The 27,353-nt window shown below is 39.0% G+C and overlaps 2 protein-coding genes across 2 annotated transcripts; one reads left to right on the forward strand and one right to left on the reverse strand.

Moving 5' to 3' along the window:
• The first annotated feature begins 8,810 nt into the window (after positions 1-8,810).
• On the forward strand, positions 8,811-21,153 carry LOC129808612 (actin-binding protein WASF2-like). Its single transcript, XM_055858396.1, has 3 exons — positions 8,811-9,442; positions 10,634-10,754; positions 21,128-21,153. The coding sequence occupies exons 1-3, from the start codon at positions 8,813-8,815 to the stop codon at positions 21,151-21,153; spliced, it is 777 nt and encodes a 258-aa protein (XP_055714371.1). The 5' UTR covers positions 8,811-8,812.
• Positions 21,154-21,968: 815 nt separating this feature from the next.
• LOC129808613 (uncharacterized) lies at positions 21,969-27,353 on the reverse strand. Its single transcript, XM_055858399.1, has 2 exons — positions 26,246-27,353; positions 21,969-25,963 (listed from the first exon to the last, which is right to left on the reverse strand). The coding sequence occupies exons 1-2, from the start codon at positions 27,351-27,353 to the stop codon at positions 21,969-21,971; spliced, it is 5,103 nt and encodes a 1,700-aa protein (XP_055714374.1).

Below are 27,353 nucleotides of genomic sequence, written 5' to 3' on the forward strand. Positions count from 1 at the left end.
ATTTTAAAAAATACTGTTTTTCGCAATTTTCAGTCTTTTGACCCATATAAAATTTAAACGGTAAGAGATATCAACTTCCGGTCTTCGGTGAGCCCTCCTCAAATGACATTATCTCGAATGTAATCTCTTTAGTTTTACCCCCTCCCCCTTCATGCGCTCCCTATCCCCCAAAAATAGGCAAAAAATGAGGTTTTTCTAATTAAAAAAAAAATTGGCCCTGACGATTTCCTTCATTTTTGGATATGTTATGGAGGTAGTCCAGCTGAATATTTCGTCCTTAGACACCTATCACCGCAAAAATCGCCATCTTGAATTATTCAAGGTCAAAGGTCAACCAGCCTGGAGGGCCTAATTTTCAACGGATTTGGACAAATTTGGACATTTTTGAAAGATCTTTTAATTCTGAACCCGACTGCATCGGTCACAACCGGTGATGGATCGGGAAAGTAACGGTAATAGTCCTATTTAAAAAAAAAAAACAGTTTTTCGCAATTCTCAGTCTTTTGACCCATTTAAAAAATCAACGGTAAGAGATATCAACTTCCGGTCTTCGGTGACCCCTCCTCAAATGACATTATCTTGAACGTAATTTTTTTGTTTTTACCCCCTCCCCCTTCATACGCTCCTTATCCCCCAAAAATAGGCAAAAAATGAGGTTTTTCTAATTTAAAAAAAAATTGGCCCTGACGATTTCCTTCATTTTTGGATATGTTATGGAGGTAGTCCAGCTGAACATTTCGTCCTTAGACACCTATCACCGGAAAAATCGCCATCTTGAATTATTCAAGGTCAAAGGTAAACCAGCCTGGAGGGCCTAATTTTCAACGGATTTGGGCAAATTTGGACATTTTTGAAAGATCTTTTAATTCTGAACCCGACAGCATCGGTCACAATCGGTGATGGATCGGTAAAGTAACGGTAATAGCCCTATTTTAAAAATACTGTTTTTCGCACTTTTTCAGTCTTTTGACCCATATAAAAAATTAACGGTAAGAGATATCAACTTCCGGTCTTCGGTGATCCCACCTCAAATTACATTATCTCGAACGTATTTTTTTTTGTTTTTACCCCCTCCCCCTTCATGCGTTCTCTATCCCCCAAAAATAGGCAAAAAATGAGGTTTTTCTAATTTAAGAAAAATTGGCCCTGACGATTTCCTTCATTTTTGGATATGTTATGGAGGTAGTCCAGCTGAACATTTCGTCCTTAGACACCTATCACCGGAAAATTCGCCATCTTGAATTATTCAAGGTCAAAGGTCAACTACCCTAGAGGGCCGAATTTTCAACGGATTTCGACAAATTTGGACATTTTTGAAAGATCTTTTAATTCTGAACCCGACTGCATCGGTCACAATCGGTGATGGATCGGTAAAGTAACGGTAATAGCCCTATTTTAAAAATACTGTTTTTCGCACTTTTTCAGTCTTTTGACCCATATAAAAAATCAATGGTAAGAGATATCAACTTCCGGTCTTCGGTGATCCCACCTCAAATGACATTATCTCGAACGTAATTTTTTTGTTTTCACCCCCTCCCCCTTAATGCGCTCCCTATCCCCCAAAAATAGGCAACAAATTAGGTTTTACTAATTAAAAAAAAAAATTGGCAATGACGATTTCCTTCATTTTTGGATATGTTATTGAGGTAGTCCAGTTGAACATTTCGTCCTTAGACACCTATCACCGGAAAAATCGCCATCTTGAATTATTCAAGGTTAAAGGTCAACTACCCTAGAGGGCCTAATTTTCAACGGATTTGGACAAATTTGGACATTTTTGAAAGATCTTTCAATTCTGAACCCGAATACATCAGTCGCAACCGGTGATGGATCGGGAAAGTAACGGTAATAGTCCTATTTTAAAAAATACTGTTTTTCGCAATTTTCACTCTTTTGACCCATATAAAATTTAAACGGTAAGAGATATCAACTTCCGGTCTTCGGTGACCCCTCCTCAAATGACATTATCTCGAATGTAATCTCTTTAGTTTTACCCCCTCCCCCTTCATGCGCTCCCTATCCCCCAAAAATAGGCAAAAAATGAGGTTTTTCTAATTTTAAAAAAAAATTGGCCCTGACGATTTCCTTCATTTTTGGATATGTTATGGAGGTAGTCCATCTGAACATTTCGTCCTTAGACACCTATCACCGGAAAAATCGCCATCTTGAATTATTCAAGGTTGAAGCTTAATTTTCACTCGATTTGTTCAATTAATTAATTAAAAGATTAATGATTTTGTGAAGCCCTCTTCTTGAACAATTTTCAACTTCAAGATGGTTTTGTGGTGATTTATAGTCAAATTCAATTCGACAATAATTTTCTATACATCAGAATGCTTGCGAAAAGGTATATAAGGCAGAGCTCTTTCTCGGGAGTTCGAGCAGCTCGCAAAGCCTCGGACGCTTTGCCACCCCTTTTTTTTATTTTTAGTTCCTATTTGTAACATTTAATTATATTATTAGGGTAAAGTGGTACAAGTTGGCCAGTGGTACAATTTGGACAATGGTACAATTTGGACAGGGCCTTTTGTCTTGATAAATTTAGTACTTAATTTTTATTTGCATATTTTTAATGCTTTAGTTTTATAATTTGGTTCCTTGTGCTTAAAAACAAATTTTGTATTGTATTTATCAAGAAAAAAGCCATGTTCAACTTGTACCGGCGAATTGTCCAACTTGTAACACTAATTCCAAATTATATCACTTTACCCTACTATTATAAAAAAAAAACCAAGAAAAAAAATGAGAAAATATTTATTTAAATAAAATCACAAAGAAATATTTTTGTAAAATCTTTTCGTTGTGTAAATCGTTGTTACTCATGGATGCGCTTTCCTGCAAAAGAGAAAAGTGAGCAATTTAAACATATATAGATATAATATATTCAATTTTAGAGCATAATACAAGGAAAGGTCAGAAAAAATATCACAGAATTCCTTTATTTTTTAATTGCGCAATAGTATTATAAATTATTATTATTATTAAATTATGAGATTTTTTTGTGCTTGGTAAACTCCGGAAAATTCGTAAAGGGGTTTTCTGATGAACTCAGAAATGGTTGAATTCGTTATTATATTTCTATTATCCAAAAATTCAGATTTTTTTTCTGATTAAGAAACCCCTTAACACTTGGATGTATCAAAATTCTATATGCTCAAAAACATAGTGATTAAACACATTAAATAGAGAAAGATATTAGGGGAATACCCTTCAATATTACTTGTACACCACATCCCACCAATTATTTTCCCCTTGGATCTTTTTCCGACTTTCCATTTTGAAATATTGTAATAACTTACTTGTTTGTCACAATTGGTGAGATGTTCTTCCAAGATCCTGCAGGCCAGGTACTTAAAGAAGGTGTCTTGACACCCACAGAAGCTCCTTCGCCATCTGATCTCTCAAGATCCTCCGGGATAATCGAATCCTCGATCCAGCACAGCTCCGTGTAGAGTAGCAGGGTGCTTGAAGAAGATATCCTCACGAGATTATAGCCGTAGACAGAAGCTCTTTCGACATCTGATCGCTCTAGGTCCAGATCCTCCTGGATATTCCTATTCTCAATTCAGCACATCTCTGACAGGGTACTTAAAGGAGATGGGATGTCGTAGAGCCACAGGAACCACAGAAACTTCCTCGCCATCTGATATCTCAAGGTTTCTGCTGGATTCTGAAGTCTTGATTCCTCAAATCGCTAGTGTAGGAGTGATTAGAGCTTCCCAGTTTTCCTGTTGCTGATTTATCCATGGGGTTAAAATTCATCACTGTCACACCAAACATATTAATAATTTTTATGTCACGCACAAAGGCACTAGCCGGACACTTTGCGGCACATATTTTTCACGTTTTCTCGCAAAATTTCACGAAAGAAAATAGTAAACAATTGTTTGACGCGCCGCACAGCTGATTTGACAGCCGATTCTTTCGCGCGCTCTCGATTCAAATAAAATTGGGAACAGTTGAGAATTAAACTGAGAATTACAAAGTAAAATTTCTTATGCAACTTTTCATCATGTGAACCCAGCTTTACTCACTTTTAGGCATAGTAGTTGGCTTATAAAATGTTCTATCTAAGTGGGAGAATTATTATAAGTTGGAAAAACACAGAAAAATGCATAATTTTGGGTGCACTTTTTCAAAAAATCTTTAAAAAATACACTTTATTTTCATCGTAGGTTCTTGATATGTTCACAAAAGTTATAGAGGATGAAATTACGCGTTATTTTAGCTTTATGTGACTGCCACTGGATAAATAGGACCGGAGATATGAATTTTTGAATTTTAGAAAACAGCAAAAAACAAAAAATGCTTTTCCAAAAAAATCTAGAGGTGACCCGGACAAACAGATTGCAGATTTGAGGTCCCTAAATGACCCTCTAACAAGTTTTGGCACTCTCGTCAAAGACACCCACAAAAAGGTAAATTCTGTCGCACAGTGTAATTTGTCTATTTAGTTAATTCAGTTCAATTCAATTCAATTTATTTAAAGCTCACAAAAAATAGGGTGATTCAGTCATACAAATCTGTGGCAAGTCAAAAAAGGGACAGATAATCCTAACCGGCTTATGTAGGTGAGATTCTTAACGTGAGCTAACTCGGAGGGCATGCAAATTCAATTTGGAGCTGAAATTGTGAGTCGCCATTCAGTTATCTTGAATCAAATTCGTGAAATTATACAAATTTTGTATTTAAACCAAAATATCAAGGATTGGGATGAACTGGCACAAAAGTGATATATGGGTGAAATGTAGACCAGAATGTACTCTATAATTTTCCCATAGAACATGATCTCATCGATTACTCAGAAGCCAAGATAATCGAGGTTTTTTGTTTCTTAACTTGTTTTTTCATCCAGAGTGCCCCAAGTAGTCATTTGTTGAACTTCAACTAAATCAAAGAATTGTTGTATTTTGCGGGACTTTCCATTTAAACCCCTATTTTAAGTGTCTCGGTGGAGTAGAGGCAGTCAAATTGGCATCTGAGTGATTTCAAAGCCTTATTATTGGAAAAATCAATTTTTTCACACTTAAACGGCAAAATCGGAGTGATAGCGCAGTCTGAGCGGAAAATGATGTATGGACGAAATGTAGAGACAAATGTGCTCTACAATTATGTCGAAGTAATCATCAAAATCAGGTTAGCGACTGTCGAGATAATTGAGGTTATGTGATATTGAAATTGGTTTTTCGACTGTGGCGCCCCTGGTGTTGGTCCCACGAAGTTCAAATATTTTAGAAATTTGCAGTATTTGGTGAGATCTTTCGTTCAAGCCCTCACCCATCAAAATCGGTCACATAGAACCGGAGATATGATTTTTTGAATTTCGTGAACTTTGACCCCTCATATCTCCGGTTCTGTTTTAACCACAGCGCGCATTTGCACTATTTTGGAAACGTCCTAGACTGGACTACAACATGCTAAAATTTCATTAACTTGCACAATGCCGTTTTTGAGAAAAGTGACTTTGAATTTCGATGAATTTTGACGCTATCACAGCGCCACCTGTGGTGACTTTTTGAACTTCCATCTGAAAGTGCTCATCGAGGCGAAACCAAAAAGGTAAAATTTAGGTCGCTATGTTTGTTAGAACCGAAGATAGAGGCCGGTCAATGTTCGAACTTTGACCCCTTATAGCTCGGGTCAGGGGTTATGGATCGACTTAAGGTTTTTTTTTGTTTGATAGGTATAATCAACGGCTACAACATACTAAAATTTCAGCCCGATGCACAATGGAATTTTTGAGTTATTTAACTTATAAGATTTAAAAATTTTATTTTTAATAATAGCGCCCCTAGCGGTGGTTTTATGAACTTGCGATGTTACAAGAGGAAGTGGCATTTCACGGGAGCTTTCCAAAAAGCCCTCACTTTTTAAATTCTGACAATTAGAACCGGAGTTATGGCCATTTTAAGAAATTTTTTTTGGACCCTTATAGCTCGGGTCAGGGGGGTCGGGGGACCTTAAGTTTGATATTGATGGAAAGCCCTAAGGCCCAGCTATAACATACTAAAATTTGAGCCCGCTCCATGCTATAGGGGCGGAGCTATTGAGAAAACAAAAAAGGTGGGTCTTCAAAATTTGGGAAGGAGGGGTGGGGGGTGGGGGGCCAATGCACCATGTTGCAATTTTCACCCGATATATAACCTTTGCCGAAAACCGCAAGTCGATATCTTTTTTAGTTCAGGAGCTATTAAGCTCCAAAGAGCGGCCTTGGCCTATAACTTTTTGGAATTATTAGGTGAGATTCTTAACAATCTCACCTACTATAATCCTAACAAAATTTCATGTCGTCCGATCGACCTCAAACTTGGCCAAAATGTGTTTCGCCACTTCCTGATCACGAATATATATGTGGCTAATTTACGTTCCCGGCCGGCCGGCCGGCCGGCCGGCCGCTCTTTGGAGCTTAATAGCTCCTAAACTAAAAAAGATATCGACTTGCGGTTTTCGGCAAAGGTTATATATCGCATGAAAATTGCAACTTGGTAAATTGACCCCCCACCCCCCACCCCTCCTTCCCAAATTTTGAAGACCCCCCTTTTTTTGTTTTCTCAATAGCTCCGCCCCTATGGCATCGAGCGGGCTCAAATTTTAGTATGTTATAGCTGGGCCTTAGAGCTTTCCATCAATACCAAACTTAAGGTCCCCCGACCCCCCTGACCCGAGCTATAAGGGTCCAAAAAAAATTCTTAAAATGGCCATAACTCCTGTTCTAATTGTCAGAATTTAAAAAGTGAGGGCTTTTTGGAAAGCTCTCGTGAAATTCCACTTCCCCTTCTAACATCGCAAGTTCATAAAACCACCGCTAGGGGCGCTATTATTAAAAAGAAAATTTTTAAATTTTAAAAGTTAAATAACTCAAAAATTCCATTGTGCATCGGGCTGAAATTTTAGTATGTTGTAGCCGTTGATTATACCTATCAAACAAAAAAAACCTTAAGTCGATCCATAACCCCTGACCCGAGCTATAAGGGGTCAAAGTTCGAACATTGACCGGCCTCTATATCCGGTTCTGACTAACATAGCGACCTAAATTTTATCTTTTTGGTTTCGCCTCGATGAGCACTTTCAGATGGTAGTTCAAAAAGTCACCACAGGTGGCGCTGTGATGGCGTCAAAATTAATCGAAATTCAAAGTAATTTTTCTCAAAAACGGCATTGTGCAAGTTAATGAAATTTTAGTATGTTGTAGTCCAGTCTAAGACGTTTCCAAAATGGTGCAAATGTGCGCTGTGGTTAAAAAAGAACCGGAGATATGAGGGGTCAAGTTTCACGAAATTCAAAAAATCATATCTCCGGTTCTATGTGACCGATTTTGATGAATGAGAGCTTAAACGAAAGATCTCACCAAATGCTACAACTTTCTAGAATATTTGAACTTCGTGGGACCAACACCAGGGGCGCCACAGTCGAAAAACCAATTTCAATATCACATAACCTCAATTATCTCGACTGTCGCTGAACCGATTTTGATGATTACTTCGACATAATTGTAGAGCACATTTGTCTCTACATTTCGTCCATACATCATTTTCCGCTCAGACTACGCTATCACTCCGATTTTGCCGTTTAAGTGTGAAAAAATTGATTTTTCCCATAATAACGCTTTGAAATCACTCAAATGCCAATTTGATTGCCTCTACTCCACAAAGACACTTAAAATAGGGTTTTAAATGGAAAGTCCCACAAAATACAACAATTCTTTGATATAGTTGAAGTTCAACAAATGACTACTTGGGGCACTCTGGTCGAAAAAACGAGTTAAGAAACAAAAAACCTCGATTATCTCGGTTTCTAATTAATCGATGAGATCAAGTTCTACGGCAAAATTATAGAGAACATTCTGGTCTACATTTCACCCATATATCACTTTTGTGCCAGTTCATCCAAATCCTTGATATTTTGGTTTAAATACAAAATTTGTATAATTTCACGAATTTGATTCAAGATAACTGAATGGCGTGTCCCAACTTCAGCTCTAAATCGAATTTGCATGCACTCCGAGTTAGCTCACGTTAAGAATCTCACCTACATAAGCCGGTTAGGATTATCTGTCCCTTTTCTTATGCCAACCCTATTTTTCAGTAATTCTTTCTTTTTCCCTTTGGAATTTGATAGCGAAGTTTGTGTTTGTCGCAAAATTTCATCGCCTACAATCTGCAAACATGTGAGTAAATCTTTTAAAATACCTTTTACCTTAAGGTGCCCTGATACCCTGATTCCAGCTTATAAGGATCAAAAAAGATTTCTTAATTTGGCCATAACTCCGGTTCTAATTGTCTGAATTTAAAAAAAATAAGGACGTTTTGGAAAGCTCTCGTGAAATGCCACATCCTTTCCTAACATCGCAAGTTCATAAAACCACTGCCTAGGGGCGCTAATATTAAAAACAAAAATTTTCAATTTTCTAAGTTAAATAATTCAAAAATTCCTTTGTGCATTGATCGGAAATTTTAGTATGTTGTAGTCGCAGATCACACCTATCAAACAGAAAAAATACTTAAGTCGATCCATAACCCCTGACCCGAGCCATATGGGGTCAAAGTTCGAATATTGACCGGCCTCTATCTTCGGTTCTAATTAACATATCGAACTAAATTTCCCTTATCGAAATATTCCCATTATCGACCTAAATGGAGTCCCCCAACTTCAGCTCTAAATCGAATTTGCAAGCATTTCGAGTTAGCTCACGTTAAGAACCTCACCACATAAGCCGGTTAGGATTATCTCTCGCTTTTATTATTGTGCACAAGTTGAAAAGCAAGCAGTCTTATGAAATTTGTTTTTAATTTTTATTATTTCAGTAAAAAAAATGGCTGATAATCAACAGGAAGAGCTTGTTAATGAACCCCAAGGTGAAGAAGAAGATGGCATGGCTTTTCAAGAAGCTGCCGTCCCTTTTATGTGGAATGGATATTACAATCAATGGTGGCAAGGGTACTACCATTACCCCCCTGTATACAACTTTTATCAGGGGCCACGCGTACCTCTGCCACCAAATCCGGCACTGCCACCGCCACCTCCACCATTGCCAGCGGCCCAGCCACCGCCACCTCCACCAGTTCCAGCGACCCAGCCACCGGGGGTAGCGGCAGTCCAGCCTCCGGCACCCGTGGCACAACCGCAGGCAGGAGTAGCTGCCGAGTTGCTGGAACAAGCCGTGGCCCAACCTCGGGCCGTGGCCCAACCTCCGCCCGTGGCCCAACCTCCGGCCGTGGAGCAACCTCTGGCCGTGGCCCAACCTCTGGCCGTGGCCCAACCTCCGCTCGTGGCCCAACCTCCGCCCGTGGCCCAACCGCCGGCCGTGGCTCAACCTCCGCCCGTGGCCCAACCTCCGCCCGTGGCTCAACCTCGGGCCGTGGCCCAACCTCCGCCAGTGCAGGCTTATGCTGATGTGGCCCGAGCTGCGGCAGACAGTCACGTCGAACGACAGCGTATTTTGGTATGTATGAGCTACCAGGGTTAATTTTTTTTAAATGTGCGACAAAATTCCCCTTTTTTTAATGTATTCAATGAAATTTACAAAACTTGTTAGGGAGTCCTTTAAGGATTTTAAATCTGAAATCCGTTCATCAGGGTCACTCCTACATTTGTTTTTATCTGCATTTAGATTTTTTTTTTATTATTTTCCAAAATTCAACATTTTTTATCTGCGGTTCCATTTATCCCGTGTTAATCTTAATGAGCCTGAAAGACGCGTAATTTTATCCTCTACAAGTTCTCTCAAAACACAAAGAATGTACGACGATAATAAAGGATACTATTTTAAGACTTTTTGAAAAAATGTAGGGGAGACTGGGGTAAAAAGTCGCAAATCGAAAATTTCAAAATTCAGCATCTTCCAAGATAAAGAAGATAGCGGCTTGAAATTTTTTTACATAGATAGCCTCCATGGACCTTCTCAAATGTCGTAAGTTTCTTAGAATTTCAGGAAGAAATTTAGAAAATATAAAATATTGAAATTTTTAGCCCTGTTTTTCAAATATTTACTTTGTAGAAAAATATCAATTTTTGCCTATTTATTTTCCAAAATTGATGCAATGGTAAGAGATATCGACTTTCTGTCTTCGGTGACCCCCAATAAAAAACAAAATCTCTACGTTTGTTTTCGCCCTCCCCACCCCGCCTCTCTATCCCCATCAAAAACCATGTTTTTCGTTTTTTCTCGAAATTGGCCCAAGCTTTTTCAATGATTTATATAGGATATTTTTATAGGATATGTTTTAGAGCTAGCCCAGGCGAACATTTCGCCCAAACATACCTATGTCCGGAAATTCTCCATTTTGAATTATTGAAGGTCAAAGGTCAACTACTTTGGAGGGCCCATTTTTTAACCGATTTGGTTAAATTTAGATTTTCTGGAATTTGTAATTTCGAACCCGACTGCGTTGGTCTTCGACTGTAAAGAATCGGTTAAGTAGCAATTTTTTGATTTTCAAATGCTTTTGTGAATTCGGAATCAATTTAGTCGCTAGCAAACCAGTAAGCACCAAAAGTTCATGCGAAAAGCTAATTCACGATGAGCTCTATCTCGTGAGTTCGATCGTTCCGCAAAGCTGGGACGCTCTGCCATCTCTTATTACTCTAACCCTACAGAGAGATTTTTATTTATTCATTTGTTTGTTTTATCTAGACGAGGGCCACGAATTGGATGAGGCGCCATGCGGACGACATCGGCCGTTTCGAGAGCACGGTTGCTGAAAGACGTGAAATTTTAAAAGACATGTCAAATTGCACTGCTATGTCTCCAAGAGGTGAATATTTATTATTTTTAATAATTAATTTATTAGTTACTTATAATTTAAATAAATTTAATTTATTATTATTCATTTATTTTCAGACAAACAACTCATTCGAAACAAACTACATATTACTCACATCTAAAAAAAATTGATGGGAAGCACCGAGGAGACCGAGGGAAATGTAGGGGAGACCGGGGAGGTTTGGGACAGGGGTAGTGTGGGACAAGGCGATTTTTTGAATTAATTTTTGAAATAAATGGGATTTAAGCATTACTGTATTGTAGGCAATATTAAGATGTATCTTAATCTTGACTAAAAGAATGGATATCCTCAGTTTTATTGTTTTAATTCTATGAACATTTTTTTTTAAAAATTGATAAAAATCGCATATTTTGAAGTCTCAGTTTTCCTCTTTGTATTTTATATCAGCGATATATAATATAAACTTTTTTATCTCATTAGGTAGCAGTGTAATCTGGGAAAATATTTTTATAAAAGTTTCAGAGATTACACGCTCTTGTTTTTTACTTAAAGGTTTTCAATAGCAAAACTACACGTGGGAATGTTTGGGACACCTGAAAGGAGATGAATGGGACGTTGATTTTCGACAAGATTGTAGGTGGTATGCAATTGTTTATTGTCAAAATGAAGAGTAATGCCCAGTTTCTACTGGAAATCTCCCTCTTGTGCAAAGTTTACCAGTAGAGCAGATTTCTCTAACTACAGGGACAATTAAACCATCATTGTCTTGGAAATCAATAATTCCTTTTCAGAGGATATTCGATCTTTGCCCAATCTAGTTAAAAACTATTTTTTTCGAAAATTTCTCGAACAAGTTCTCCAGAAAAAAAGGCCAGGCGAGAGCTAATTCAGAGAAATATTGAGAAAACAGGTACAATGCAGTTGTCGTAATATCAAACAGGAATCCATCAATGAGTTCAAAACTGACTTGATAATCATGATTGCAATATTTAGAATAAAGAATATTTAGAATAGAGAAAAGAAAGGTAGATGGAAAATAAGAAGAAAATATATTAAATAATTGATTGACAATAAATGACTCTACTGTACAAATAAAATTGATATTAAATTTCTAAGTGTAAATACAAGATGAAACATTTTTGTTTCTATCAGAAATATTTTTAATCTGTTATATAAAATTAATTAACGCAAATAATTAATTTAATTAAGTAATTAATTAATTAACGTAACGTGTATCTTTATAAATAAATGAATAAATAAATAAAAGTAAATAAATATTTCAAAATAGGCAAGACCTTTGATTTGCGCACAAATAATTATATTTAGCAATTTATGAGGAATATTATAAAAAAAGGGGTGGCAAAAGCGTCCGAGGCTTTGCGAGCTGCTCGAACTCCCGAGAAAGAGCTCTGCCTTATATACCTTTTCGCAAGCATTCTGATGTATAGAAAATTATTGTCGAATTAAATTTGACTATAAATCACCACAAAACCATATTGAAGTTGAAAATTGTTCAAGAAGAGGGCTTCACAAAATCATTAATATTTTAATTAATTAATTGAACAAATCGGGTGAAAATTAAGCTTCAACCTTGAATAATTCAAGATGGCGATTTTTCCGGTGATAGGTGTCTAAGGACGAAATGTTCAGATGGACTACCTCCATAATATATCCAAAAATGAAGGAAATCGTCAGGGCCAATTTTTTTTTTTAATTAGGAAAACCTCATTTTTTGCCTATTTTTGGGGGATAGGGAGCGCATGAAGGGGGAGGGGGTAAAACCAAAGAGATTACTTTCAAAATAATGTCATTTGAGGAGGGGTCACCGAAGACCGGAAGTTGATATCTCTTACCATTTAAATTTTATATGGATCAAAAGACTGAAAAAGTGCGAAAAACAGTATTTTTAAAATAAATATATTACCGGTACTTTCCCGATCCATCACCGATTGTGACCGATGCAGGCGGGTTCAGAATTAAAAGATCTTTCAAAAATGTCCAAATTTGTCCAAATCCGTTGAAAATTAGGCCCTCTAGGGTAGTTGACCTTTGACCTTGAATAATTCAAGATGGCGATTTTTCCGGTGATAGGTGTCTAAGGACGAAATATTCAGATGGACTACCTCCATAACATATCCAAAAATGAAGGAAATCGTCAGGGCCAATTTTTTTTTAAAATTAGAAAAACCTCATTTTTTGCCTATTTTTGGGGGATAGGGAACGCATGAAGAAGGAGGGGGTGAAAACAAAAAAAATACGTTCGAGGTAATGTCATTTGAGGTGGGGTCACCGAAGACCGGAAGTTGATATCTCTTACCGTTAATTTTTTATATGGGTCAGGAGACTGAAAAAGTGCGAAAAACAGTATCTTTAAAATAGGGCTATTACCGTTTCTTTCCCGATCCATCACCGATTGTGACCGACGCAGTCGGGTTCAGAATTAAAAGATCTTTCAAAAATGTCCAAATTTGTCCAAATCCGTTGAAAATTAGGCCCTCTAGGGTAGTTGACCTTTGACCTTGAATAATTCAAGATGGCGAATTTTCCGGTGATAGGTGTCTAAGGACGAAATGTTCAGCTGGACTACCTCCATAACATATCCAAAAATGAAGGAAATCGTCAGGGCCAATTTTTTTTAAATTAGAAAAACCTCATTTTTTGCCTATTTTTGGGGGATAGGGAGCGCATGAAGAAGGAGGGGGGGGGGTAAAACCAAAGAGATTACTTTCAAGATAATGTCATTTGAGGAGGGGTCACCGAAGACCGGAAGTTGATATCTCTTACCGTTTAAATTTTATATGGGTCAAAAGACTGAAAATTGCGAAAAACAGTATTTTTTAAAATAGGGCTATTACCGTTACTTTACCGATCCATCACCGATTGTGACCGATGCAGTCGGGTTCAGAATTAAAAGATCTTTCAAAAATGTCCAAATTTGTCCAAATCCGTTGAAAATTAGGCCCTCTAGGGTAGTTGACCTTTGACCTTGAATAATTCAAGATGGCGAATTTTCCGGTGATAGGTGTCTAAGGACGAAATGTTCAGCTGGACTACCTCCATAACATATCCAAAAATGAAGGAAATCGTCATTGCCAATTTTTTTTAAATTAGAAAAACCTCATTTTTGCCTATTTTTGGGGGATAGGGAGCGCATGAAGGGGGGGGGGTAAAACCAAAGAGATTACTTTCAAAATAATGTCATTTGAGGAGGGGTCACCGAAGACCGGAAGTTGATATCTCTTACCGTTTAAATTTTATATGGGTCAAAAGACTGAAAATTGCGAAAAACAGTATTTTTTAATAGGACTGTTACCGTTACTTTCCCGATCCATCACCGATTGTGACCGATCCAGTCGGGTTCAGAATTAAAAGATCTTTCAAAAATGTCCAAATTTGTCCAAATCCGTTGAAAATTAGGCCCTCTAGGGCAGTTGACCTTTGACCTTGAATAATTCAAGATGGCGAATTTTCCGGTGATAGGTGTCTAAGGACGAAATGTTCAGCTGGACTACCTCCATAACATATCCAAAAATGAAGGAAATCGTCAGGGCCAATTTTTTTTAAATTAGAAAACCTCATTTTTGCCTATTTTTGGGGGATAGGGAGCGCATGAAGGGGGGGGGGGGGGTAAAACCAAAGATATTACTTTCAAAATAATGTCATTTGAGGAGGGGTCACCGAAGACCGGAAGTTGATATCTCTTACCGTTTAAATTTTATATGGGTCAAAAGACTGAAAATTGCGAAAAACAGTATTTTTTAAAATAGGGCTATTACCGTTACTTTCCCGATCCATCACCGATTGTGACCGATGCAGTCGGGTTCAGAATTAAAAGATCTTTCAAAAATGTCCAAATTTGTCCAAATCCGTTGAAAATTAGGCCCTCTAGGGTAGTTGACTTTTGACCTTGAATAATTCAAGATGGCGATTTTTCCGGTGATAGGTGTCTAAGGACGAAATGTTCAGCTGGACTACCTCCATAACATATCCAAAAATGAAGGAAATCGTCAAGGCCAATTTTTTTTAAATTAGAAAAACCTCATTTTTGCCTATTTTTGGGGGATAGGGAGCGCATGAAGGGGGAGGGGGTAAAACCAAAGAGATTACTTTCAAGATAATGTCATTTGAGGAGGGGTCACCGAAGACCGGAAGTTGACATATCTTACCGTTTAAATTTTATATGGGTCAAAAGACTGAAAATTGCGAAAAACAGTATTTTTTAATAGGACTGTTACCGTTACTTTCCCGATCCATCACCGATTGTGACCGATGCAGTCGGGTTCAGAATTAAAAGATCTTTCAAAAATGTCCAAATTTGTTCAAATCCGTTGAAAATTAGGCCCTCCAGGATGGTTGACCTTTGAACTTGAATAATTCAAGATGGCGATTTTTCCGGTGATAGGCGTCTAAGGACGAAATGTTCAGATGGACTACCTCCATAACATATCCAAAAACGAAGGAAATCGTCACGGCCAATTTTTTTTTTAATTAGAAAAACCTCATTTTTTGCCTATTTTTGGGGGATAGGGAGCGCATGAAGAGGGAGGGGGTAAAAACAAAAAAATTACGTTCGAGGTAATGTCATTTGAGGTGGGGTCACCGAAGACCGGAAGTTGATATCTCTTACCGTTAATTTTTTATATGGGTCAGGAGACTGAAAAAGTGCGAAAAACAGTATCTTTAAAATAGGGCTATTACCGTTTCTTTCCCGATCCATCACCGATTGTGACCGACGCAGTCGGGTTCAGAATTAAAAGATCTTTCAAAAATGTCCAAATTTGTCCAAATCCGTTGAAAATTAGGCCCTCTAGGGTAGTTGACTTTTGACCTTGAATAATTCAAGATGGCGATTTTTCCGGTGATAGGTGTCTAAGGACGAAATGTTCAGCTGGACTACCTCCATAACATATCCAAAAATGAAGGAAATCGTCAGGGCCAATTTTTTTTAAATTAGAAAAACCTCATTTTTGCCTATTTTTGGGGGATAGGGAGCGCATGAAGGGGGGGGTAAAACCAAAGAGATTACTTTCAAAATAATGTCATTTGAGGAGGGGTCACCGAAGACCGGAAGTTGATATCTCTTACCGTTTAAATTTTATATGGGTCAAAAGACTGAAAATTGCGAAAAACAGTATTTTTTAATAGGACTGTTACCGTTACTTAACCGATCCATCACCGATTGTGACCGATGCAGTCGGGTTCAGAATTAAAAGATCTTTCAAAAATGTCCAAATTTGTTCAAATCCGTTGAAAATTAGGCCCTCCAGGATGGTTTACCTTTGATCTTGAATAATTCAAGATGGCGATTTTTCCGGTGATAGGTGTCTAAGGACGAAATGTTCAGCTGGACTACCTCCATAACATATCCAAAAATGAAGGAAATCGTCACGGCCAATTTTTTTTTTAAATTAGAAAAACCTCATTTTTTGCCTATTTTTGGGGGATAGGGAGCGCATGAAGGGGGGGGGGTAAAACCAAAGAGATTACTTTCAAGATAATGTCATTTGAGGAGGGGTCACCGAAGACCGGAAGTTGATATCTCTTACCGTTTAAATTTTATATGGGTCAAAAGACTGAAAATTGCGAAAAACAGTATTTTTTAAAATAGGGCTATTACCGTTACTTTACCGATCCATCACCGATTGTGACCGATGCAGTCGGGTTCAGAATTAAAAGATCTTTCAAAAATGTCCAAATTTGTCGAAATCCGTTGAAAATTCGGCCCTCTAGGGTAGTTGACCTTTGACCTTGAATAATTCACGATGGCGAATTTTCCGGTGATAGGTGTCTAAGGACGAAATGTTCAGCTGGACTACCCCCATAACATATCCAAAAATGAAGGAAATCGTCAGGGCCAATTTTTTTTAAATTAGAAAAACCTCATTTTTGCCTATTTTTTTGGGATAGGGAGCGCATGAAGGGGGAGGGGGTAAAACCAAAGAGATTACTTTCAAGATAATGTCATTTGAGGAGGGGTCACCGAAGACCGGAAGTTGACATATCTTACCGTTTAAATTTTATATGGGTCAAAAGACTGAAAATTGCGAAAAACAGTGTTTTTTAATAGGACTGTTACCGTTACTTTCCCGATCCATCACCGATTGTGACCGATCCAGTCGGGTTCAGATTTAAAAGATCTTTCAAAAATGTCCAAATTTGTCCAAATCCGTTGAAAATTAGGCCCTCTAGGGTAGTTGACCTTTGACCTTGAATAATTCAAGATGACGATTTTTCCGGTGATAGGTGTCTAAGGACGAAATGTTCAGCTGGACTGCCTCCATAACATATCCAAAAATGAAGGAAATCGTCAGGGCCAATTTTTTTTAAATTAGAAAAACCTCACTTTTGCCTATTTTTGGGGGATAGGGAGCGCATGAAGGGGGAGGGGGTAAAACCAAAGAGATTACTTTCAAGATAATGTCATTTGAGGAGGGGTCACCGAAGACCGGAAGTTGATATATCTTACCGTTTAAATTTTATATGGGTCAGAAGACTGAAAATTGCGAAAAACAGTATTTTTTAATAGGACTGTTACCGTTACTTTCCCGATCCATCACCGATTGTGACCGATCCAGTCGGGTTCAGAATTAAAAGATCTTTCAAAAATGTCCAAATTTGTCCAAATCCGTTGAAAATTAGGCCCTCTAGGGTAGTTGACCTTTGACCTTGAATAATTCAAGATGACGATTTTTCCGGTGATAGGTGTCTAAGGACGAAATGTTCAGCTGGACTGCCTCCATAACATATCCAAAAATGAAGGAAATCGTCAGGGCCAATTTTTTTTTTTAAATTAGAAAAACCTCATTTTTTGCCTATTTTTTGGGGATAGGGAGCGTATGAAGGAGGAGGGGGTAAAAACAAAAAAATTACGTTCGAGATAATGTCATTTGAGGAGGGGTCACCGAAGACCGGGAGTTGATATCTCTTACCGTTGATTTTTTAAATGGGTCAAAAGACTGAAAATTCCGAAAAACTGCTTTTTTTTTGAATAGGACTATTAACGTTACTTTCCCGATCCATCACCGGTTGTGACCGATGCAGTCGGGTTCAGAATTAAAAGATCTTTCAAAAATGTCCAAATTTGTCCAAATCCGTTGAAAATTAGGCCCTCTAGGGTAGTTGACCTTTGACCTTGAATAATTCAAGATGACGATTTTTGCGGTGATAGGTGTCTAAGGACGAAATGTTCAACTGGACTACCTCCATAACATATCCAAAAATGAAGAAAATCGTCAAGGCCAATTTTTTTTAAAATTAGAAAAACCTCATTTTTTGCCTATTTTTGGGGGATAGGGAGCGTATGAAGGGGGAGGGGGTAAAAACAAAAAAATTACGTTCGATATAATGTCATTTGAGGAGGGGTCACCGAAGACCGGAAGTTGATATCTCTTACCGTTGATTTTTTAAATGTGTCAAAAGACTGAAAATTGTGAAAAACTGTTTTTTTAAATAGGGCTATTACCGTTACTTAACCGATCCATCACCGATTGTGACCGATGCAGTCGGGTTCAGAATTAAAAGATCTTTCAAAAATGTCCAAATTTGTCCAAATCCGTTGAAAATTAGGCCCTCTAGGGTAGTTGACCTTTGACCTTGAATAATTCAAGATGGCGATTTTTCCGGTGATAGGTGTCTAAGGACGAAATATTCAGATGGACTACCTCCATAACATATCCAAAAATGAAGGAAATCGTCAGGGCCAATTTTTTTTAAAATTAGTAAAACCTTATTTTTTGCCTATTTTTGGGGGATAGGGAGCGTATGAAGGGGGAGGGGGTGAAAACAAAAAAATTACGTTCGAGGTAATGTCATTTGAGGTGGGGTCACCGAAGACCGGAAGTTGATATATCTTACCGTTTAAATTTTATATGGGTCAGAAGACTGAAAATTGCGAAAAACAGTATTTTTTAATAGGACTGTTACCGTTACTTTCCCGATCCATCACCGATTGTGACCGATGCAGTCGGGTTCAGAATTAAAAGATCTTTCAAAAATGTCCAAATTTGTCCAAATCCGTTGAAAATTAGGCCCTCTAGGGTAGTTGACCTTTGACCTTGAATAATTCAAGATGACGATTTTTCCGGTGATAGGTGTCTAAGGACGAAATGTTCAGCTGGACTGCCTCCATAACATATCCAAAAATGAAGGAAATCGTCAGGGCCAATTTTTTTTTTTTAAATTAGAAAAACCTCATTTTTTGCCTATTTTTTGGGGATAGGGAGCGTATGAAGGAGGAGGGGGTAAAAACAAAAAAATTACGTTCGAGATAATGTCATTTGAGGAGGGGTCACCGAAGACCGGGAGTTGATATCTCTTACCGTTGATTTTTTAAATGGGTCAAAAGACTGAAAATTCCGAAAAACTGTTTTTTTTTTAAATAGGACTATTAACGTTACTTTCCCGATCCATCACCGGTTGTGACCGATGCAGTCGGGTTCAGAATTAAAAGATCTTTCAAAAATGTCCAAATTTGTCCAAATCCGTTGAAAATTAGGCCCTCTAGGGTAGTTGACCTTTGACCTTGAATAATTCAAGATGACGATTTTTGCGGTGATAGGTGTCTAAGGACGAAATGTTCAACTGGACTACCTCCATAACATATCCAAAAATGAAGAAAATCGTCAAGGCCAATTTTTTTTAAAATTAGAAAAACCTCATTTTTTGCCTATTTTTGGGGGATAGGGAGCGTATGAAGGGGGAGGGGGTAAAAACAAAAAAATTACGTTCGATATAATGTCATTTGAGGAGGGGTCACCGAAGACCGGAAGTTGATATCTCTTACCGTTGATTTTTTAAATGTGTCAAAAGACTGAAAATTGTGAAAAACTGTTTTTTTAAATAGGGCTATTACCGTTACTTAACCGATCCATCACCGATTGTGACCGATGCAGTCGGGTTCAGAATTAAAAGATCTTTCAAAAATGTCCAAATTTGTCCAAATCCGTTGAAAATTAGGCCCTCTAGGGTAGTTGACCTTTGACCTTGAATAATTCAAGATGGCGATTTTTCCGGTGATAGGTGTCTAAGGACGAAATATTCAGATGGACTACCTCCATAACATATCCAAAAATGAAGGAAATCGTCAGGGCCAATTTTTTTTAAAATTAGTAAAACCTTATTTTTTGCCTATTTTTGGGGGATAGGGAGCGTATGAAGGGGGAGGGGGTGAAAACAAAAAAATTACGTTCGAGGTAATGTCATTTGAGGTGGGGTCACCGAAGACCGGAAGATGATATCTCTTACCGTTGATTTTTTAAATGGGTCAAAAGACTGAAGATTGCGAAAAACTGTTTTTTTTTTTAAATAGGACTATTACCGTTACTTTCCCGATCCATCACCGGTTGTGACCGATGCAGTCTGATTCAGAATTAAAAGATCTTTCAAAAATGTCCAAATTTGTCCAAATCCGTTGAAAATTAGGCCCTCTAGGGTAGTTGACCTTTGACCTTGAATAATTCAAGATGGCGATTTTTTCGGTGATAGGTGTCTAAGGACGAAATGTTCAGATGGACTACCTCCATAACATATCCAAAAATGAAGGAAATCGTCAGGGCCAATTATTTTTAAAATTAGAAAAACCTCATTTTTTGCCTATTTTTTGGGGATAGGGAGCGCATGAAGGGGTGGGGGGAAATTTGGGTAAGTTAGTTCGATATAAGGTGTTGACATTGTGGGGGGTCACCGAAGACCGGAAGTCAATATCTCTTACCGTTTAGCAGCTAGAATTTTGCAAATTTGAAAAAAAAAGTCGATTGTGAAAACTGCTCTCTCTTGGAGTTCGAGCAGTTAAAATAATTTGTATATTATACACAAATTAATAAACAAAATCCTTGAACAATTAGATTTTGTTGTTTTTTTAGTAAGTAACTTAAACAGATATGCTGAGGACCGGTTTGAGCTATCGGACGTGATAGACACGTTTCTTCAGGCGTAGTAAATTTTAAGAAGTTTCCGTGGTTTTTCTTAGTGGAAACTCTACAAATTCACTACTATGTGCAGTACTATAAGCCGAATGGGTGATTTGTGAAGGAAATCCATGGAAAGCTACAGAAGAGGCGATTTATCCCGATTTTCTTCTGTGAGATAGTCTGGCAGGAGACAGCGGTATTCAATAATTGTGAGCAATCATCGAGCAGAGATTCATTGTGTAGCACCAACACATTTAATTTGCATCGCTCTCACACCATGCCACTTCATCTCATCGTTGGAGTTTGGAGTTGAGGCTTTGTAGATTGTTTTTGGTTAAATTAATGATCGTCCCCCTTCAACTCCTTTTTGACGCATGTCTTCATTTGAAGATAATGGAAGAAATGCAGGACGTTTCTGGAACTCTAACTGGTGAAAAGAAATTGTGTTTTATGGAACTCTGGTGTGGAGGTGCGTGAGTTTTTTTCTTCTTGAAGATTCCGTGCTCTACACTCTACAGTAGTGAGATTACGGTACTTTACGATACAGTGGGGAGTGATGAGGAATCTTTGGAAGCAGCCAAACTAGGCTAAAATCCCTAGAGTTCAATAATTCAGGAAAGGAAAGCAAAGGAAAGGAAAGGAAGGGTTAGAAAAGGAAGGGAGAGGAAAGAAATATAAGGAATTAATGGAAATGGGGGACACAAAGGGCTTTTGCGAGCCTAGTTGTCCAATATCAATTGGAAAGTCTCAAATCTACAATCTACAAAACAGATATGCTGGTTGTCAAATACCTATGGAATTCAACAATAGAATTAATAGAAAGCCTCCTTGGCAGGAATAGGTGAATAAAATCCTCAGTTTACCTATGGAATTCAACAATAGAATTAATAGAAAGCCTCCTTGGCAGGAATAGGTGAATAAAATCCTCAGTTTACCTGTAGGAAAATACCAGAAAATTAATATGATTTGTCCAATCCGGACTTGAAGGTTCACGTTTTCACTTGTTAAATTAAACTCCAAATTTCTCTTGATGTAAATGCCTTTTTATTAAACTTTTTTAAATTGCCACACTTTTGCACGCTAATTTCACACACTTTTTTTTCAGGAAGTGATCTTTTTTTGACAGTTCCTTGTTTATTTTCTTCACTCACCGCTAGGATGCAACAAGCCGAACTGAAACTCAGCTAACTTCACAATTAGGCTATTTCAATTTTTATAATTTGTGAAAAGTTGCAACATTTTCTCCCCAGTTTCAGAAGGCGTTTCAAAATTTTGATTTTTTAGATTTTTTCCCATTTACCTTAAAAGCTTAGAATTCATTCCAAATAAATCTACTTTAATCTAATTTAACAGGGAGTTTTACTAGTTTGGTAATTGGCCTCAAGAGCGATTTGGAATTCACCTTCACCAGTGCTACCCTCACTTTGCCGTCCTCCCCTGGAAAGACCTTTTCGATGAGTCCCATTGGCCATTCAATGTTGGAAGTAGTTTCAGCTTTCAATAGAACTACATCTCCAGGTGAAAGATTGGGGCTTTCCTTGTTCCAACGTTGGCGTTGTTGCAAAGTGTGGATGTATTCCTTCTTCCATCGTGTTAGGAAATCGTTTCGCAACTTTGTACACAGTTGCCATCTACGAAGGTGATCCACTTGCTCAAAGTCGTTTTGTTCAACTGGTAGCTGGGTAGGTGCCTTTCCAATCAGGAAATCTCCAGGTGTAAGACACTGCAAATCACCTGGATTGTCATGAATGGTGACCAGAGGGCGGCTATTCAAAACCGCTTCAATTTGTACGACCACTGTGTTGAGTTCTTCGTAAGTAAGTATCATAGTACCAATGACTCGTTTAAAGTGATGTTTGAAACTGCGCACAGCGGCCTCCCAAAGTCCTCCCTGATGGGGTGCAGATGGGGGGTTGAAATGCCATTGGATGTTCAGACCAGATGTTATATTCACGATCTCCTGTTGCATGTTGTGATCGTTCAAGATTTGACGAATTTCCTTCTCCCCAGCGACAAAATTTGTGGCGTTGTCACTGTACATATGGGAAGGCATCCCACGTCGTGCTATGAATCTCCGAAAGGCACTGATAAAGGCCTTGGAAGAAAGAGATGTCAGCACTTCTAAATGCACTGCTTTCGAGGACATGCAGATGAAAATACATACATACGCTTTTTCATGGCTAGAGCCTCTTGGTGTTCTCTTAATCGTCACATGCCCTGTAAAATCCACCCCAGTATGCAAGAATGGTCGAACTAGATTTACTCTGCACTCAGGAAGGGAGCCCATCAATTGCTGAGACGTAATTGGCTTAGCCCGAATGCAAACAATGCATTCCCGCACGATTTTACGCACAAGATTCCTACCGTGTATCGCCCAATACTTCTGACGCATTGATGCCAACGTAAGCTGTGGACCTGCATGCAAGAGTCTCAAATGTTCAGCTCTGGCAATCCAAAGAGCTAACGTTCCTTGTGGAAGTATTATGGGATGTCTAGCATCGTAGGAATTTTCGGAAAACTGAATCCGCCCACCAACTCGCAAAATGTCATTACTGTCCATGTATGGGTGTAGTTTGCGTATGGGTGTTATCACATTGTTGCTGTGGTTAGACTTGAGAAGGCGAATTGTTGAACTCAAATGGCGTTCCTGATCCCATCTGATAAGGATCTTCTCTGCTGCTTGCAGCTCTGAAACTTGCAAGAATTGTTGAGATTTTGTGCTATTGCTCACACTTCGGGTTGTACGACGTTTTAGAAGGTTATATTTGAAATTTTCCACTCCTCGCTTAACCCAAGCAAGCACCCTTGTCGCTTTCATGAATGAGCTGAATTTAGATATGAAGTAATCGTACAGGGTGACTGATGACGGGTCTGCATGACTTTCAGTACATGCAAGAGTCTGAGGAATTGGTTTTGAAAAGAAGATTGGAGAGAACTTGGGTGGCCAATGTTCTCTGCTTTTGACTAACCACGATGGTCCTTGCCACCATAGAGTATTTGAGATCAATAATTGCATGGAGGTACCTCTCGACAATACATCCGCAGGATTTTGACTGGTTGGGATATGTCTCCATTGTTCAGCGTTCGAGGTTTTCTTGATATTGGAAATTTTGTTTCTCACAAATGTTTCCTTGATCTCCTTGGAGTGGATTTGATGGAGAATAACCATAGCATCGGTCCAAAAGTACTGGTTTTTTATTCCCAATGAATCCCCCACAATAGCCATTAACTGAGCTGCGAGCTCTGCTCCAACAAGTTCTGCCTTTGGAATGGTGAGAAGCCTTGTCCCGTCATCCTTAGCTTTGATTGGAGTCACTCTTGACTTAGCAGTCAATAAGCCGGAGGATCGGTTTCCCATGCTGTCTTCATAGACTACATAAATCACCACACCATAAGCCAACTGACTCGCATCACAAAATGCGTGCAGTTCCTTGACGCAAGGGTCTGAAATTGGGCATATCCATCTGGGGATGCGTAGTTTCTCTACATGCGTTACATCTGCTACAAACTTTTTCCATCTCTTTCCCAAGTCCTCTGGAACTTCATCGTCCCAACCCACGTTCTTTTGCCATGTGTTTTGCATGATCAGTTTGGCCGTGGTTATTGCTGGGCCAATAAAACCACAAGGATCGAATATCCGGGCAATTGTGGACAAGATGTTTCTTTTTGTCATTGGCTGAGATCCCAAATCTTTGGCAATACGAAACTGGAACTCGTCTGTTTGTGGAGTCCAAATAACCCCTAAAGTTTTAGCTTCTTGATCGAGAATGAGTGACGTCGATTCATGCTCATCATGCTCCCCTGCAACCACTTCAGGTCGATTTGAGCGAAATTTCGACAGTTCCATTCCTCCTGTTCTCAACATGTCAATCAGCTGTTGCTTGACTTCCAGAACTTCCTCACAGGATGAAGCTGAATACAAGCAATCATCAACATAGAAGTTTTCCTTCAATACAGGTTTGGCTAAGGGAAACTTCTGACCTTCATCCTCCGCTATCTGGTTCAGCACTCGAGTAGCTAGAAATGGTGAAGCCGCTACTCCAAAGCAAACTCTAGTAAAGCGAAAATCAATCAGCTCATCCTCTTCCTTCCAAACAAATCTGTGGAAGTCTTGGTGTTGGGGATGCATCATGACTTGTAAATACATCTTTACTATATCGCAAGTAACGGCAACCTCATTCATCCGGAATCTCCACAATACTGAAATGAGCGTGGGCTGAACCACAGGGCAAGCTTTCAGACAGTCATTTAGACTTAACCCTGACCTTGACTGAGAACTGGCATTAAAAACCACCCTTGTCTTTGTTGAGACAGCATTCTCTTTTACCACCGCATGATGTGGGAAGTAGTATGAAGGATTGTGCAGCTCACAAGACGGGACTCTTTCAATAATGTTCAGTGACAGATATTCTCGAAAAATGTTAGAATAATCCTCAAAGAGCTTCGGATTTCTCTGCAGCCTTGGGAAAAGGTAATTCAATTGGCGGATTGCCACCAGCCGGTTATTGTTGAGATCTTGAATCTCAGATCTCAGGGGAAGTTGCACTACATAACGCCCCTCGGCACCACGAAATGTTGTCTTTTGGAAGTGATTTTCAACCTCCTGGTACTCAACAGTGACTTGTGGTTTCTTGGGGATTTCCTCCACTTCCCAAAACTTTTTTAGGGTACGGTCAATACTTGACAGGGTCGTAATGCCGCAGGACGCAACCTCCTTCCGGGCTTCGAAACAAGGCCCAACCACCAGCCAGCCGAACACGCTTTGCTGAAGCATTGGCAATCCAACTCCCAAGGACACCCTTTCAGCTCCCAAATACTGCCAAGCGTGCCCTCCCCCAATTAGAAGATCAATTTTTTGGCGTACATGCCACTTGGGATCAGCTAATTTGAAGTGAGAGGGTAGAGGAATTTTGCTAACATCCACATCCCAATTGGGCTGATCACCAACAACCTTTTTCATGACAATACAACTTAAGTTCTCAACCTCCACTCCTTGGCCCCTCTGATACTGCATCTTCACCTGTACCTCCTGCTGACTTGCCTGAGAAATTGATCCGACACCATCAATCACAAAGTTTGTACGCTTGGGATTAAGCTTAAGAAGCTGGCACATGTGATTTGTGATTATATTTATTTGGGATGCAGGATCCAATACAATTCGGCACAGCTGGGAAGTGTTTTGGGGCCCCAACAACTTCACGATTGCAGTTGCAAATAATACATTTGATCGCACTCCGCCAGATGCTCCAGAACAACTTAGGGTAGCACTGTTATTGGAAGGGAGATCAAAATTCTCAAGATCATCAATCTCTTGGGCTTCAACATTGGCAACTGTCTGAGTTATTGAGTTAGGAAATGCAAGGTGGAGCAAGTGATTATGGGTTTGTGAACATTCTTTACAACTTTGATAATTACATGACTCTATAGGGTGAGATTCAATGAGACAATTCTCACAAAGTTTAAGACTTCTGACAATCTCTAACCTTTGCTCATGAGAGAGCCCTAAGAACTTCCTACACTTGTACAATCTATGTGGATTAATCTTACAAAATTGACAATTTTCTTTGTTCTTATCTGAAGTGACACACGTGGAACCTTTGGTATTGGACTTACTCCGTAGCTGCTGGGGTGCTGCTGCAGGACATGACTCCAAAACACGACATCTTGTGTTGAGAAAATTGTCGAAATCGGTCCAAGTTGGAATCCCCTCTGGTTTTTTCTCACTCCACAAGGTCTGCGTTTGACGATCAAGATGCCTCAGGGTTAGATGAATGAGCCAGGGATCCCGCTCAGATACCCCCAGAGCGTCAATTGCCTCCAAAGCTTGGGAAGTAGCTGACTGAAGCTTCCGTAGGGCAGTAACATCTGGTTTGGTGATTTGCTCCTGGTTCAAGAAACTCTCCATATAACTCCTGAAGATGATCATCTTGTCATCATAACGATTCACAAGCCTGTTCCATGCGATAGCGTAATTTTCCTCAGTCAGTGGAAGCTGGTTGAATAGTCCTAGAGCCTCCCCTTGGGTAGAAGTGCGCAGATAGTGCATCTTTTCCGCTTTTGAGAGACGTGGTTTGCTATCCACAGTGGACAAAAAAAGATTCTTGAATGTGGGCCACTCGGTGTAAGAGCCACTGAATTTCGGAAGTTTTATGGGTTCTAAATTCGATTTTTGCTCGATGGGAGACATTAGGAGACTTGAGTCCAAAGATGTGTTGGCCAGCTCATTCCGGGAGATTTCTAACAGTCTCTGCATTTCTTCCTTCTGAGCTTCGAGTATGTCTTTCAATTTAGTCTCTTCACTGAGTCTCTGCTGGCGCTGTTCCTTCAGCTGCTGCGACATCAAAGTGACTAATTTGGAAATATCATCACCTTGATGAGATGCATTAGCTGGGGAACTCACAGATTGATCAGCCACTTTTGTTTGAAACAATGCAATAAGTGTATTGATCTCCATTTCAGCACGCAGTGCCTCATCTAAGAACCCAAGAAGTTCCTCCTTTTCCTTTTCCTTTGTCTCTGGAGGAGCCTCATTGATGATTTCTGACTGAATGGACACAAACTTCTTCTCAATTCTGTCAATCATCTCCCGATTGGCTCGTAATTCCGTTTCGGCATTTTCATTCTCAAGTTGTAACGGATCTTGTTGATATTTTTCAATGACCTTCTTGACTGTAGTAAGTTGCCCTTTGTAGGAGCGACGACTCAATTCCTTTGAGGGCAT

The sequence above is a fragment of the Phlebotomus papatasi genome, chromosome 4, assembly GCF_024763615.1.
Source record: "Phlebotomus papatasi isolate M1 chromosome 4, Ppap_2.1, whole genome shotgun sequence".
Lineage (NCBI taxonomy): Eukaryota > Metazoa > Arthropoda > Insecta > Diptera > Psychodidae > Phlebotomus > Phlebotomus papatasi.

Bases quoted from the DNA above. Each gene is read 5' to 3' on its own strand.
- LOC129808612 (XM_055858396.1), top strand. From the start codon at position 8,813: ATGGCTGATAATCAACAGGAAGAGCTTGTTAATGAACCCCAAGGTGAA. The intron at 9,443-10,633 runs GTATGTATGAGC...TGTTTTATCTAG, and splicing joins TCGAACGACAGCGTATTTTG to ACGAGGGCCACGAATTGGAT. The intron at 10,755-21,127 runs GTGAATATTTAT...TTCTTCTTGAAG, and splicing joins CACTGCTATGTCTCCAAGAG to ATTCCGTGCTCTACACTCTA.
- LOC129808613 (XM_055858399.1), bottom strand. From the start codon at position 27,353: ATGCCCTCAAAGGAATTGAGTCGTCGCTCCTACAAAGGGCAACTTACT. The intron at 25,964-26,245 runs GTAAGTCCAATA...TAACTCAGACAG, and splicing joins AGCACCCCAGCAGCTACGGA to TTGCCAATGTTGAAGCCCAA.